Below are 13,698 nucleotides of genomic sequence, written 5' to 3'. Positions count from 1 at the left end.
TCAACGCGATTCACTTACTCCATGTAGCATCAGTTGCATGATATGTAGAAGAAACCCTCCCTTTAAACATCCAGCCTAGCACTGGTAACTGGGGTGCCAAGAGGAGCTGTGCTTCAGTACCAATCACTTCTGAAGCAGCTCGAACCCGTTCATAAGCTGCCAATATGTCTTTTTCAGTTGGAGTATAGTGAGCCTCGGATCCTTTATATCCTCGACTCCAAAAGCCCAAAGGTCGTCCTTGAGTTTCCCCTGGTGTTTTCTGCCAGAGGCTCCAGGTAGGGCCATTCTCCCTGGCTGCAGTGTGGAGCACATTCTTTACATCTTGCCCAGTCCAAACCGGCCCAAGACCTACTGCTTGAACTATCTCCCGTTTAATTTGTTCAAAGGCTTGTCGTTGCTCAGGACCCCATTTAAAATCATTCTTCTTTTGGGTCACATGATAAAGAGGGCTACAATCAGACTGTAGTTTGGAATGCGCATTCTCCAAAAACCAATGACACCTAAGAAAGCCTGAGTTTCTTTCTTATTAGTTGGTGGAGACATTGCTGTTATTTTGTTGATCACATCTATTGGGATTTCACAATGTCCATCTTGCCATTTTATTCCCAAAAACTGGATCTGCTGTGCAGGTCCCTTGACTTTACTCTGTTTTATGGCAAAACTGGATTTCAGAAGGGTTTGGATACTTTTCTCCCCTTTCTCGAAAACTTCTTCTGCTGTATTGCTTCATACGATGATGTCATCAATGTATTACAGGTGTTCTGGAGCTTCACCATGTTACAGCACAGCCTGGATCAGTCCGTGGCAGATGGTAGGGCTGTGTTTCCACCCCTGGGGCAGTCGATTCCAGGTGTAATGGACACCCCTCCAAATGAAGGGAAACTGTGGCCTGCACTCTGCAGCCAAAGGGATTGAGAAAAACGCATTTGCAATATCAATAGTGGCATACCGGCTGCCTTTGATTCCAGTTCATATTGAAGTTCTAGCATGTCTGCTACGGCAGAACTCAATGGTGGCGTGACTTCATTCAGGCCACGATAGTCCACTGTTAGTCTCCATTCTCCATTAGACGTTTGCACTGGCCATATGGGGCTATTAAATGGTGAATGTGTTCTGCTGATCACTCCTTGGCTCTCTAGTTGATGAATCAGCTCCTGGATGGGAATCAGGGAGTCTCGGTTGGTGCACTTTTGCTGCCGGTGCACCATGGTAGTAGCAATAGGCACCTGCTGTTCCTCCACTTTCAGTAACCCCACCACAGATGGGTCTTATGAAAGACCAGGCAAAGTAGACAGCTGCTTAATTTCCTCTGTTTCCAGGGCAGCTATACCAAAAGTCCACCGATACCCTTTCATATCCTTGAAATACCCTCTCCTGAGGTAGTCTATGCCAAGGATTCATGGAGCTTCTGGGCCAGTCACAATTAGATGTTTTGCCACTCATTCCCAGTCAAGCTTATTTCAGCTTCCAATACACTTAGCTGCTGCAGTCCCCCTGTCACTCTGTTGCAGAATGGCTGTGTGATCATGGCCATGACTCCCTTAAAGATCTTTGTGAAACAAAGTTAGCGTAAGTTAGCTGAAGCAGGCCTTGCAGCTATGCTGAGGCATGCTGATAAGGAAGCTGAGAAAAACACTGACCTTGTGCCTAATGTTGTAAATAACTTTGAGGAATTCGCGTAGACAAGAGAGAAAAAAAAAAATGTAGCTAGCTATCCGCAGAAACCGCAAGTAGGAGGACGTATGAAAATGTAACCCTTTAGAGCTTAGCCAATCAGCAGATGACTAGTAGGCATAATTAACTGGAACTGTATATAAGACATAATCGCGCCGTAATAAATCGAAGCTTGCTTTATCACTCATATTGAGTCGGCTGCTTGCTTCCCCTTGCTCGTCATCACTCCAGAAGTACAAATGGGTCCTGCTCCTTCATAGCTTGATGGCATTAAAGTACACTGTACACCTGTATCTACTAGAGCTTTATATTCCTGTGGGTCCCATGTGCCAGGCCATCGGATCCACACAGTCCAATAAACCCGATTATCCCTGGCCTCCACCTGGCTGGAGGCAGGGTCTCTCTAATCCTGGTCTAGGGGCTCCCCACCAGGACAGCAAGTGGTGTGAAGCAGATGTAGTGTAGAGTAGTTCTGCTCACGTATGTCTTTCCAGAATGGGTTAGAATTCCTTTTCACAGGATCAAGAGCAATGTCAATCCTATCACTCTGTCTGGGAAAACTGCCCTCTGGAGAGTGGAGCAGCAACCTTCCTGGAAGACTCTTTATTTGTGATTGTTTTTCCTTGTAGTTCATGCACTCGTACCTCCAGAACTGAGGTAGGTTTTCTATCCCACCTCCTTATGTCCTCTCCGTGGTCTCACAGATAAAACCACAGAGTGCCCCATGGTGTGTATCTCCTATATTCTCCCTCCCAAACAGAAGGGCGTCTATGGTTGATAGCTGAAATGCGGGTCCATACAGGTGGAGAGTAGGATATATCCTCATCAAGTTGCTGGACCAGTTTCTCTACAGCAGAGATGAGGGAGGTAGAGACACTATCTTCATAGTCTTGAAGCTGATGAATCACTTCATCCACTGTTGGTGGTGCAGTGTCTGACCAACCCATTATTGGCAATGAGTTGGCATATGCTGATGGTGCGGTCTGTACCAATTTCCGCCACGTGGGTCGTGTGCATGGGACTTCATCAGGATCTATGGGTGACTGTGGATCATTCAGGTTATAATAGATCATCTCTTTCACAGCTAATTTCCTCAAGTACTGAATACCTTTCTCTATTGCGGTCCACTTGGTTGGGCGACATGCAGTATCCTCCTTGAAGGGATACCTTTCCTTCACGCTTGACAGGAGTTGCTTCCAGAGGCTGATGATTTGTGCTCCTTTTCCAATTGCCGTATCAATGCCCCTTTCTCTAGCAAGTGATCCCAGCTGCTTGGCTTCCCTACCCTTCAACTCTATACTATGAGCCTCATTATGCCAGCATCGAAGCAACCAGGTGATAATGTGTTCACCTGGTTGACAGGCATAATCTTTCCACGTATTCCTCAGTTCACTCAGAGATAGGGATTGGAGAGGTTACCTTTTGTTCGCTTTCTTCATCTTGTTCACGTGATGGGCCTGCTCCTTCATCCTCCTTTACCAAACGAGCTGCTTTCCGTTTCCATTTCTTTTTATCTACAGGGGCCACTAACACCGACAGCAGTCGGTCTTCTGCATCACTCGTTTCAGGGACCAAAGTAGCTGGAATGCCTGTTACAGGGGCTAGAGTAGCTACAGGGGCTAGAGTAGCTGCAGCGCCAGCTGCGGGGGCTGGAGCAGCTGGAGCGGCTGCAGCGACTGGAGCAGGGGCTGGAGCAGCCACAGCACCTGCCACAGGGGCTGGAGCGGCTGCAGAGGGTGGAGCGGCATCTGGAGAGGCTGCAGCAGCTGCTGCAGGGGCTAGAGCAGTAGTTACAGTTTGTCGCTTAGAATTCCACCAGATTCAGGACATGAAAACCGCATTCAGTATTCCTATCACTAGGTTCAGGACTGACACTATGGAGCTTCCAGCGGACCAAAGATACTCAGAGTCTCCTAAAATCCTAAATGTTTCATTAATTAGCCCTGAGGAGAAAGGGAAGATGTAGACCTCACCCACAGGCTGACTCTCTGGGAAAGCAAAGCCAAAGGTACAGCTGTTGACATTCCCCCGCAGGGGCCACCAGACACACAGAGGCGACAACACTGAGTACACAGACCAGATTAGTTTCATAACCAACGAGTCCATCATATTATAGACTAGTTCTATATAGTACAACACTATAATAACTTTAGCCCAGGTCCCAATGTAAACAAACAACACAACCGGGAACATATACTGTAAGTAAAGTAAACAAAACAATGAAACCCTGGGATCTTGGGCAGCAAATTTGAAAGCAGAGAAGCCAGCATTGTAGCCAATTATTATTAATTTAATACAATGAATACTGCAAACAATTTAATCTAACACAGTCTGATTAGACCTGTCATTATCTCAACCCTTCGTGCCCTATGTTGGGCACCAAAAAGGACTGTTGTGGTTCAACCCCAGCCAGCAACCAAGCACCATGCTGTGGCGTATTGATGCACGGACTCCGAGAGTGGACTGAAGACTCAAAGACACTTGAGGACACTTCAAAGACACTTTATTAAAATCAAGCAAGCCTTTTATACCTTTACAGGGGGCTGATGTATCAGCCTGTAACTATGCTCAGTAATTTTCCACTCTAGCTCTTTTTTCTATTGCAGACACAGCAACTTAGAAACTCCCTTTATCTACAAGGCCACAAGCTCTGCAGACAACTCCGTATCTTAAAGTTTCTCTTCTTGCGACCATGGCTTCCTTCAAATGAGCATAACTATGTCTCTCTCCCAAGGCTGGTTTTGGCACGCTGATGCTGTCAAGCTGGCTTGAGAAATACCCACGTCCCCCTTCTTTATATATAAAAAAGGCTTGCTTCAATGCTCTAGCTATTAGAGTTTGCACACATTTCAACACACATGGAATACAGATCAGAATACATACAAGAATGAACAAACATCCTACACCTATTTGTAATAAGCTTTTTATCCATGCAGTTAAACCTAATCTACTAAAAAGATTTCAAAAAATGTTAAAACCATCACTTTGCTGTAGTTTCTGTGCTCCTCCTTGCAAGTTTTCAATACTTTTGTTAATAGATTCCGAATGATCAGACAGATTCATACAACAAAGCCCATCCAAATCCTGACAACCATGACCTTGCACTAATAATATAAAAATCTATTGCAGCTCTATTCCTCAGCATAGCATGCCTTATTGAATCAACGTCTAGAAATAGTCCACTCAAGGCTAATGAAGTTGCATTAGTTTGTTTTGCAAGCCAGCAGCCAAGCTTATTCAAGGTGGTTAGCGCTTGCACTGTTCCTACTCCTGGAGCCAATATAGATGCTGCTATAATTTCACTAGGGCTCCAAAATTCCATATTATCTTAACAAACAGTTTGAAAGGCATTTATAGTGCACTTGTGGTGGCATAACTTAGGAGATATAATCATGGATGTATCGAGTGTTAACAAGGTTAACCTTCCAATGCTACATGGTCCTCCTTTCGCATGGGAGGGAGTGCCAGGCCATGCGCTATCTCTGCAACTTAGAAATTGTTGCGACGGAGGGAAGACACAGTCACTCAATATGAGTGATCAGCAGACTTTGTTTATTGTACCTTACAGTCACCTTTTATGCCTTCTTATAATTAGCTCATACATGTTACAAAAGTTAAGCTCATTATTGGTTAGTTGCCTAAATACCAAGCCCGCCCCTAGTTTCTCTTCTGTAGTTATCTGTTCCCACCTGCAACATTCTTTTCCCACCGAAATCTTCCTGTTATTGTGTAACAAGAACAGCCAAAGACAGTGTATCTTTGCTTTACTTCAGATAAGCTGAGAGCGATGTGCATTTTTGTCCAGCCAGCTGGACTATGTCTATGTGACCCTTTTCAGCTAGCCAGTTATCCACAATTGCCCCGTTTTTATTTTGGGCGACATAGGCTTGGTTGACCATTTTCAATAACAGCGTTTTAACACAGGAAGATACACAGCCAACTTATAAAATCTCAGTTCAGAAGTATAATTCCAGAAATACTTGAAAAATAAAGTTAGCTTGAAGCTTTAATTTAGATGCTCTTTCTGTTCCAGTGATATAAAAAGTTTAAAAAATTCAAAGGTAATTTTAAAGTTCTGAACATGGACTAATGCAAGCTCAAAACCCAAAAAGAAACCAAACTGATGTTTGACTAGGAATATTTGCAAATATTTTAGTGGAAAATCCCTGACCATTAACAATTTTCTGTCCAAATAACAACTGCCCTTATGCAACCAACCAGTCCATACATTTTCTGAAGAATACCTCATTGATATCAAAGAATTAACAAAGGGGAAAAATTAGTTCTAAGCTATATACATTCATAAGTGGATTTTTCAATAGTTACATACAGATTTACACACTAAGCCATAATGGCTTGTAGGTGATACACACAAGAAGAGTACGTTGCTTATCTGTCTGAATGTCTATGCTAAATTTGACAACTATGCCACAAGCCAAGCCTACATGGGTGCTGTGTGTTATGCACGTTCCTTAACAAACAGAAGTATAATAGACAAATTCCCAAGATCTAATCCCCAACCTAATTATATTATTTTGTAGCCAATTAAGGAAAATAACACAAATGTGCATATCTACATGTGCACACACCTTTTAGTTCAGAACCAATCTGTGATAAAAGGCCTTAGCCTTATGGCATCATCGAATCTTAACGAGTACAGTTGATGTGCGGAAAGCAGACTCCACAATCTGTAAGATTGTAAAGTAGGTATGTTTATTCAGCGCTGGGCAGCATGGGGGGTAGTCCCGCCAAAAACCGTGCGCGCCCAACTCGAAAACTTGCTCTATTTTTATAGGGCAACTCATTACATATTCATAATATGTTGCAATACGCCTATACATATGCATTACCTATCCCCGCTTTGTATTAAAATTAGTTCTGCGAGTCATTTCCATATTTTTCTCTCCACTGAGTTTGCGCAGTGTCCCCTGGTGGTGGTCTTCGGGGGTCCTGAGGATGAAGGCAGGCGAGTCTTCCGCTAGTTGCCCCCACACCTGGCGCAGGCTCAGTAACGTCCTGCTCTTTGTCCAAACCGCAGAACCGGCTTTGGCTTGTTCTTGCAAGGTTGTAATTGTTCTTTGGACTTATATGGTCATAAAGCTGGACTTATATGGTCATGAAGCCCTTTACTCCCGTATACCTTATCACAGCACCCAAGCAAACCATGTAAAATTTGGCAAACAGCTAAGCAGACTATCATAGTCGTTTAAACTTTACCCTAAACAGCTAAGCAGACTAGCAGACTATCATAGTCGTTAAATTTTACCCTATCTCTTAACCCCCCCCTCTCTCTCAGTCCCCCCTTTTCAAAGAAATTAGTAAATTCTTTTACTCAGACTCGAAGTATTGATTAGATTCTAATTTTTGTCGCAGTTGATTTCTCTTCCATTCGCTATAGGAATTTCCAGTTCCCTTAAGGCACCAAAATCCACAACGGATAGCTATACTAATAATTAGAAACAGAAAGACAATTACAATGATCATTACAAATAATTGTTTTAACCATGTTAGATTGGGCAACCAGGATGTCAATTTCTCCCATAATTCAGAAAAGCCCCAAGAAGTGTTGTCTTGTGTCACTTTATGTAGAATATTTACTTGTTTCCTAATTTCTTGGAGGTCCTTGGTGATTCGCCTGCTCTGATCTGCATACATGCAACAATCTACATTGATCACAGTGCATACCCCTCCTTGGAAGGCTAATAGCAAATCTAAGGCCATACGATTCTGTGATACTATTTTCGATAAGTCAGTAACTTCCTCCTGGAGTGCCAGGAGGGCATCAACTGTCCTATTTTCCACGGTTTCTATTACAGCTGAGATGTTTATTATTGCCTTTTCCAACTCACTAACCCCTAAAAACGGAATGAACCATCGCGCAAAACTGTGGAAACTCGTTGGTCTGTTTATGAGGAGATTATTTACAACGTTTTGTTTTTTTCTTATGGGGGGTCGCGTTAACCCGTCAATGATAGTAATATTGGGGACCAGACCTCCCAGAGTGCATGCTCCTCGCCATCCTATGGGCAAGACTTTATGAGCCGTTGTGCCACACAACCAATACCACCCTGTCCCTTGTGGGGTCGGGAGACCGGTATAGTTCAATTTCAAAAATCCCAAATCTCTACCTGTCATATTTAATGTACGACTTCTGTTACAATTTGGGTGTTCTCCCATAAACAGCCCTTTTCCTGAACTTACCAGGCAGTTATCCCCTAATGTGCTGGTCTCTTCAACAGTTATTTTTAATTCCCGTCCCCACTTAACCTGAGGGTCTGTGCTCCAGATTGTATTTCCCCAAAAGGAGCCGTCTCGGCGGTTCGTCAGGGAAACTAGCAGTGGGATGCCTATTAACGGTATCTCATAACCAGAATACCTTGGCATTTGGGTACAGATCCAACAATCTGTTTTATTTAAAATTTTGGTGATGTTTTGAATCGCCTGTACATACCAGTTCTCTCGCCAGGCCGCTGTGTCTATCACCTGTGAAATTATCAGAATCATGTTAAATTTAACCCACATCCTATCTTTTTAGCTTGAGCTTTAACGGCCCTTGAATTTCTGATGTCCAAAGCTTTTGTGGTGACTTCTTCACACGGGTATGATGAATCCAGGCATTCTGTTCTTTAATTTTGATTGCTGTGAAGGAGGTGAGGAGTACTTGGTATGGTCCTTCCCACTGTGGTTTCAAGGTTTTTTCTGCAAGAGACTTTACATATACATAATCTCCAGGTTGAATATCATGTACAGGCCCATCCAGACCCCTTCCTCGGGTCCCAATTACATGTTTTCCAATTTTATTGAGCTGCTTGCTCAATGCCACCATATAGGAAGCCATAATTTCGTCCCCAATTTGTATTGATGTCCCCTTTTGTATTCCATAGGGGCGTCCATACAGAATTTCAAAAGGGCTCAGTCCTTCTCTCACCCTCGGTCTTGTCCGTATACGCAAAAGGGCTAAGGGGAGAGACTGAGGCCATGGCAAGTTTGCTTCTTGTCCCAACTTTACAATTTGCTGTTTGATTAAGTGGTTCATTTTCTCCACTTGGCCACTCGACTGAGGGCGATATGGGGTGTGAAGTTGCCAATCTATACCTAAATGGTGGCTGGTTTGTTGCACTATCTTTGAAACAAAGTGTGGTCCTCTGTCAGAGGATATGGTTGCTGGAACCCCAAAACGCGGTATTATTTCTTGTATTAGTATTTTAGTTACCTCCCGAGCCTTGGCAGTTCTGGTTGGGAATGCTTCTGGCCAACCTGAAAAGGTATCAGTTAATACCAGCAAATATCGATACCCCCCTTTTCTTGGAAGTTCTGTGAAATCAACCTGCCATTGTTATCCAGGCCCATTTCCCTTTCCAATCTGGCCCATTTCTAGTTTGGGAGTATTCTTTGGATTAGTCTGGAGGCAAAGGTCACACTGTTGAGTCTATACAGAGCCTCCATATACGTGGATCATTCGTGTGATAAACAATGGCTACTGCGTGCCCAGATGAAGTCCCAAACCCATTTCCCGAGCTTACTACTCCGGTAAGTCTGCCAATGGTAACATTTATGGCACTATGGCCAAATGACAGGTCCCTGTTTTCAATGTAATGTTTTCTTACCACCAGACCACCACGTCACCTGCCAGGGAAGAAGGGTCCAGAGTGTACATTTCCCCCTCTGAACATTCTGCAAGGTGAGCGTTCTCAAAACGTTTAACCTATTGGAAACATTTACTTTACCACAAACACTTCCTTCTTCAGCTAGCAGGTAATCGAGAACCATCCTGTGTTGATAAATTGCATTTCACATCAAAAGCTTTAGCTGTTTGATTAGTAATAATTTCCAAGACAGCCTGTAGACGAATGATACGATTCAGATTGTAGATAGGTTCTCGAGCACCATTAATGAGTTCATTAGGATTCCAAGTTGCAGGTCCATAATACTGTATGATACGTTGGGGTGTCCATCCATTTAATAAATATCGGTACCCCCCAATTCTTGGAAGTCTGGCAAAATCAGCTTGCCACTGTTGCCCTGGCTAATTTTCAAACACATTTCACATTGCTAAGTCACCTGTTTTATTACAGTATACAAGTTCTGCCCTATCAATTTCTGATTTAGACTTTTATATAAATTATCAGCTCTTCAATGCATCTTATTATGTTCTATTACGGCTGTGGTCCATATTAAATTGGATGGTACCACTATACGACCATCCCTCAAATAAGTCCACTTATTTATTTTATCATTCATGTCCTGAATTACCTTTAAGTTTTCTTTAGAATAATTTGGCTCCTGATCTGTACTTACAGTTTGGATTTTACCATCTGGTATTAAGGATAATTCCTCCTTTCCTACCTCCTCTGCTACTTGTATGGCTTCATGGTCGGCCAGGCGGTTTCCAATTTCCAAATCAGTGCTTCAGTGGGCCATCTTATGTTCTTCCTTCCTGGATGACCCTCTTATAACAGAGGGGGCCATTCCTCACATCAAGGTCTGGCATGGCATATGTTCCCACCGCTCAATGCCTACTGGGTTGCAGCCAGCAGCAGAGCTCAAGATCCTTCTTGGTGGCAAACACCGAGGCCAACCCAGTCTTGCCCTTGATTGTGGTAGGAGGCACTTCACCAACCTTATTCCTTGTACTTTGTTGTCAATGCAGAGTTTCATCTGCACATCCCATAACAAGTCACTGTCATGGTAAAACACAGATTTACATTAGTAGAACTACTACAGAGTGTATTTTATTTTAGTTTTTATGCAATATCCCCCACAGCCTTGCTGACCAAGGGATATTTTTTTACCTAAACTAGGCAGGCCTCCCGTTTATAATTTTTACTGTAACAGGGAAAGCATTTTTCCCCTTACCTGGAATTAACTTCCAGATATACCTGGTTAAAGATTTCTTTTACTTCAGGGAGGTCCTCTCTTCCACTTTTCTGTTGAATTAAATATAAGCTCAACATTTTAATTAATCGATCATTCTTAACTTTTGGTTTCATTTCCCTTCTTTAAACGTCTAGATTTTCTAATAAATCTCTTCCCAACAAAGATTTTGGTGAATTTGGCATTCTTATTTGTTTTCTTAGTTTGTACTTTAAAGGTTTCAGGATATTTTCCTGGTGGCCAGCAGCTCCCACAACTGTAACAAATTCTTTTCACTGAAGTTTAACACCAAATAAGTTGGTTTTATATTCACCAACTTTTCTACATCACAATTACCTAGTAACAAACAACTCGAACCTTTATCCAGTCCTATTCACAACCAACTTTCAAACATCTAAATTTCCCCATCAAAGATTCACCTTTACTCTCCTCAGACCCGCTGCTTGCCCTAAAGGGGCCGTTACCGGTCCTGTTGTGTTGCAAATGCTGCAGCAATTGGGGTGACATTATCAGGTCCTTCTGCTCAATCCTGAGCAACAGCAACCTCCTCCTCCTCACCAGCAGAAGGGTTCGGGGCAGGAGATGCTCTTCCTGCTCTGCAGGTTACACAAGCCTGCCTCTGCAGCAGCACTTCTGTTTTAACTCTTTCTTACCTTGAATGCAAATCTGCTCCTTGTTGCTTTAAGTCTGTTATTACATATCATGCCTTTGCAGGCAAACAGAAAACATCCTGCCATGCATCCCAGCATGATTCAGTCGCGCCTTCGAGGGGGTACAGGGGTTTGTACAAACTCACCCCAACACTTTCACAAGGTCTTTGATTCTCCACACACACACACACACACACACACACACACACACACACACACACACGCCTCAGGTTTTACATACATCAGTACAAGTTTTTATATCTTACAACGTGTTTCATTCTGGTTGCTCCACAGAAGGAACCGCAACCTGAGCTTTTAAACACAAAAATTTCAACAAGGACATCTTTATAGTTTAGGTCTTAGGGTTTTTTTCCTATCCTTTTCTAGAGCCACAATCAAAGATCAGGTGATGTTAATCCCGCACTCTTTCTAGTGCTAGTAGCATAGGATCCCGAGGGGGTACTAATCCACAGTCCTTTTGCCACCCAGGTTTGTCCTAGAGGACGAAGAACATGTCTGCATATGATACTTTGTCCCATTTTCCTTCTCTTCTCAGACACAACATTAATTGCAGGAGAGTGTTATAATCTAACGTTCCTCCTTCCTGAGGCCATTTCGCATCACTCCCCAATTTATACAAAGGCCACCACTGATTACAATATTTAACCAATTTCCTTCTATTTTCGGTACCACCATGTCCTACGATATCGCTCCAATGTTTTAATATACAACCCAAGGGCGATTTTTCACTGGGCTTACTCCTTCCATTTCCCATTTTGCAATTTTAATTACTTTGTTTTTCTCTGGCCGCCTTAGCCACCCAAGGTCGGAAACACGGATAGAGCTTCTTACTCGTTTTGCACTGAAACGCCTGTCTCAAGCACTCTTGCACTCACACTTAGTCAAAATAATTAAGCTATACACGGAAAATCAAAATACGCATCTCAATCACACCATTCACACTCTCCGGGCAGCCCGCAGTCACACAAGCAGTATGTTATACGGTACCGTGCACTTATGTACAACTTTTAGGAACACTAACAGTTCACAAAGTATGCATTTCAATGAACAATTGCCAAAAAACAACAAACAAAAACCAATTTTTCCTGGTCTTAAGCAGAGTGTTAAGTTTTCCGCTATTTGCCACGAATTACCAGAATATTATTATTTTTCAACATACATTTCATAACTCCGAGTTTTGAACATATAACAAGACAACACATAGAACAAACAAGATACAGAGCGCTATTTCAGTTGTTACATTCTAGGAATTCCTCAATTCTTAAGACAACCTAAAGGAAGTTTTTAGCTTTCTCTTTTTCCTACGCAAAAGTTTCCCTTTTACTTTTGCTGTGAGGTCCCTCTTGTTCCTGTGAGATTCTGCCTTATTCCGTCCCGCCCCCCGCTTTCCGTCACGAGGCCTCCGGGCTTTTAGGAATGGCAGTAACCTCGGGTTTGCTCGATCTGCCCTCAAGATCGCTAGCGGCCACCCCTTGGCCAGCAAACCCCCTCCCAAGGTACCTTTTCTCCTGGGGACTATGATGCGCGCCGGACGTCTCCGTGCGTCTCACCAGCCACCCCTGTTACTAAACATACCGTTTTATCCGTGGATCCAGGGGTTTCTCTTCTGCTCCCGGGTGAACAGCTGAGAAGAGGAGGCTCCTCCGAGGAAATCTCCCGGGGCGCGCCTAGGAGCGTCCGCTCCGCAGCTGGTCCCTCAGCCGAGCAGAAATCCTCCTGGCTGGCTCGCCAAAACTGACGTGCGGAAAGCAGACTCCACAATCTGTAAGATTGTAAAGTAGGTATGTTTATTCAGCGCTGGGCAGCATGGGGGGTAGTCCCGCCAAAAACCGTGCGCGCCCAACTCGAAAACTTGCTCTATTTTTATAGGGCAACTCATTACATATTCATAATATGTTGCAATACGCCTATACATATGCATTACCTATCCCCGCTTTGTATTAAAATTAGTTCTGCGAGTCATTTCCATATTTTTCTCTCCACTGAGTTTGCGCAGTGTCCCCTGGTGGTGGTCTTCGGGGGTCCTGAGGATGAAGGCAGGCGAGTCTTCCGCTAGTTGCCCCCACACCTGGCGCAGGCTCAGTAACGTCCTGCTCTTTGTCCAAACCGCAGAACCGGCTTTGGCTTGTTCTTGCAAGGTTGTAATTGTTCTTTGGACTTATATGGTCATAAAGCTGGACTTATATGGTCATGAAGCCCTTTACTCCCGTATACCTTATCACAGCACCCAAGCAAACCATGTAAAATTTGGCAAACAGCTAAGCAGACTATCATAGTCGTTTAAACTTTACCCTAAACAGCTAAGCAGACTAGCAGACTATCATAGTCGTTAAATTTTACCCTATCTCTTAACCCCCCCCCCTCTCTCTCACAGTAATTCAAAATGCAGTCTTACTGTAAGTGCGATTTATGCTGACATTCCCTCAATTGCTACACGTGAGTATTTCTCACTCAACTGCCTCAAGTTAAAATAGTAGTA

At 43.4% G+C, this 13,698-nt stretch overlaps 1 protein-coding gene across 2 annotated transcripts; it reads right to left on the bottom strand.

Moving 5' to 3' along the window:
• Positions 1 to 6,961: 6,961 nt before the first annotated feature.
• LOC129783209 (syncytin-B-like) lies at positions 6,962 to 11,563 on the bottom strand. Of its 2 annotated transcripts, XM_055793086.1 has the most exons (4): positions 11,408 to 11,563; positions 10,370 to 11,371; positions 8,390 to 10,008; positions 6,962 to 8,353 (listed from the first exon to the last, which is right to left on the bottom strand). In XM_055793086.1, the coding sequence occupies exon 4, from the start codon at positions 8,194 to 8,196 to the stop codon at positions 7,003 to 7,005; it is 1,194 nt and encodes a 397-aa protein (XP_055649061.1). In that variant the 5' UTR covers positions 8,197 to 8,353; positions 8,390 to 10,008; positions 10,370 to 11,371; positions 11,408 to 11,563; the 3' UTR covers positions 6,962 to 7,002. The 2 variants fall into 2 exon arrangements, with proteins under 2 accessions (XP_055649061.1, XP_055649060.1); XM_055793085.1 differs by having other exon boundaries at positions 6,962 to 10,008.
• Positions 11,564 to 13,698: the final 2,135 nt, after the last annotated feature.

Source organism: Falco peregrinus, chromosome W (assembly GCF_023634155.1).
Source record: "Falco peregrinus isolate bFalPer1 chromosome W, bFalPer1.pri, whole genome shotgun sequence".
Lineage (NCBI taxonomy): Eukaryota > Metazoa > Chordata > Aves > Falconiformes > Falconidae > Falco > Falco peregrinus.
Note: the sequence above shows the minus strand (reverse complement) of the source record. Positions and strands in the feature narration are given on the sequence as shown.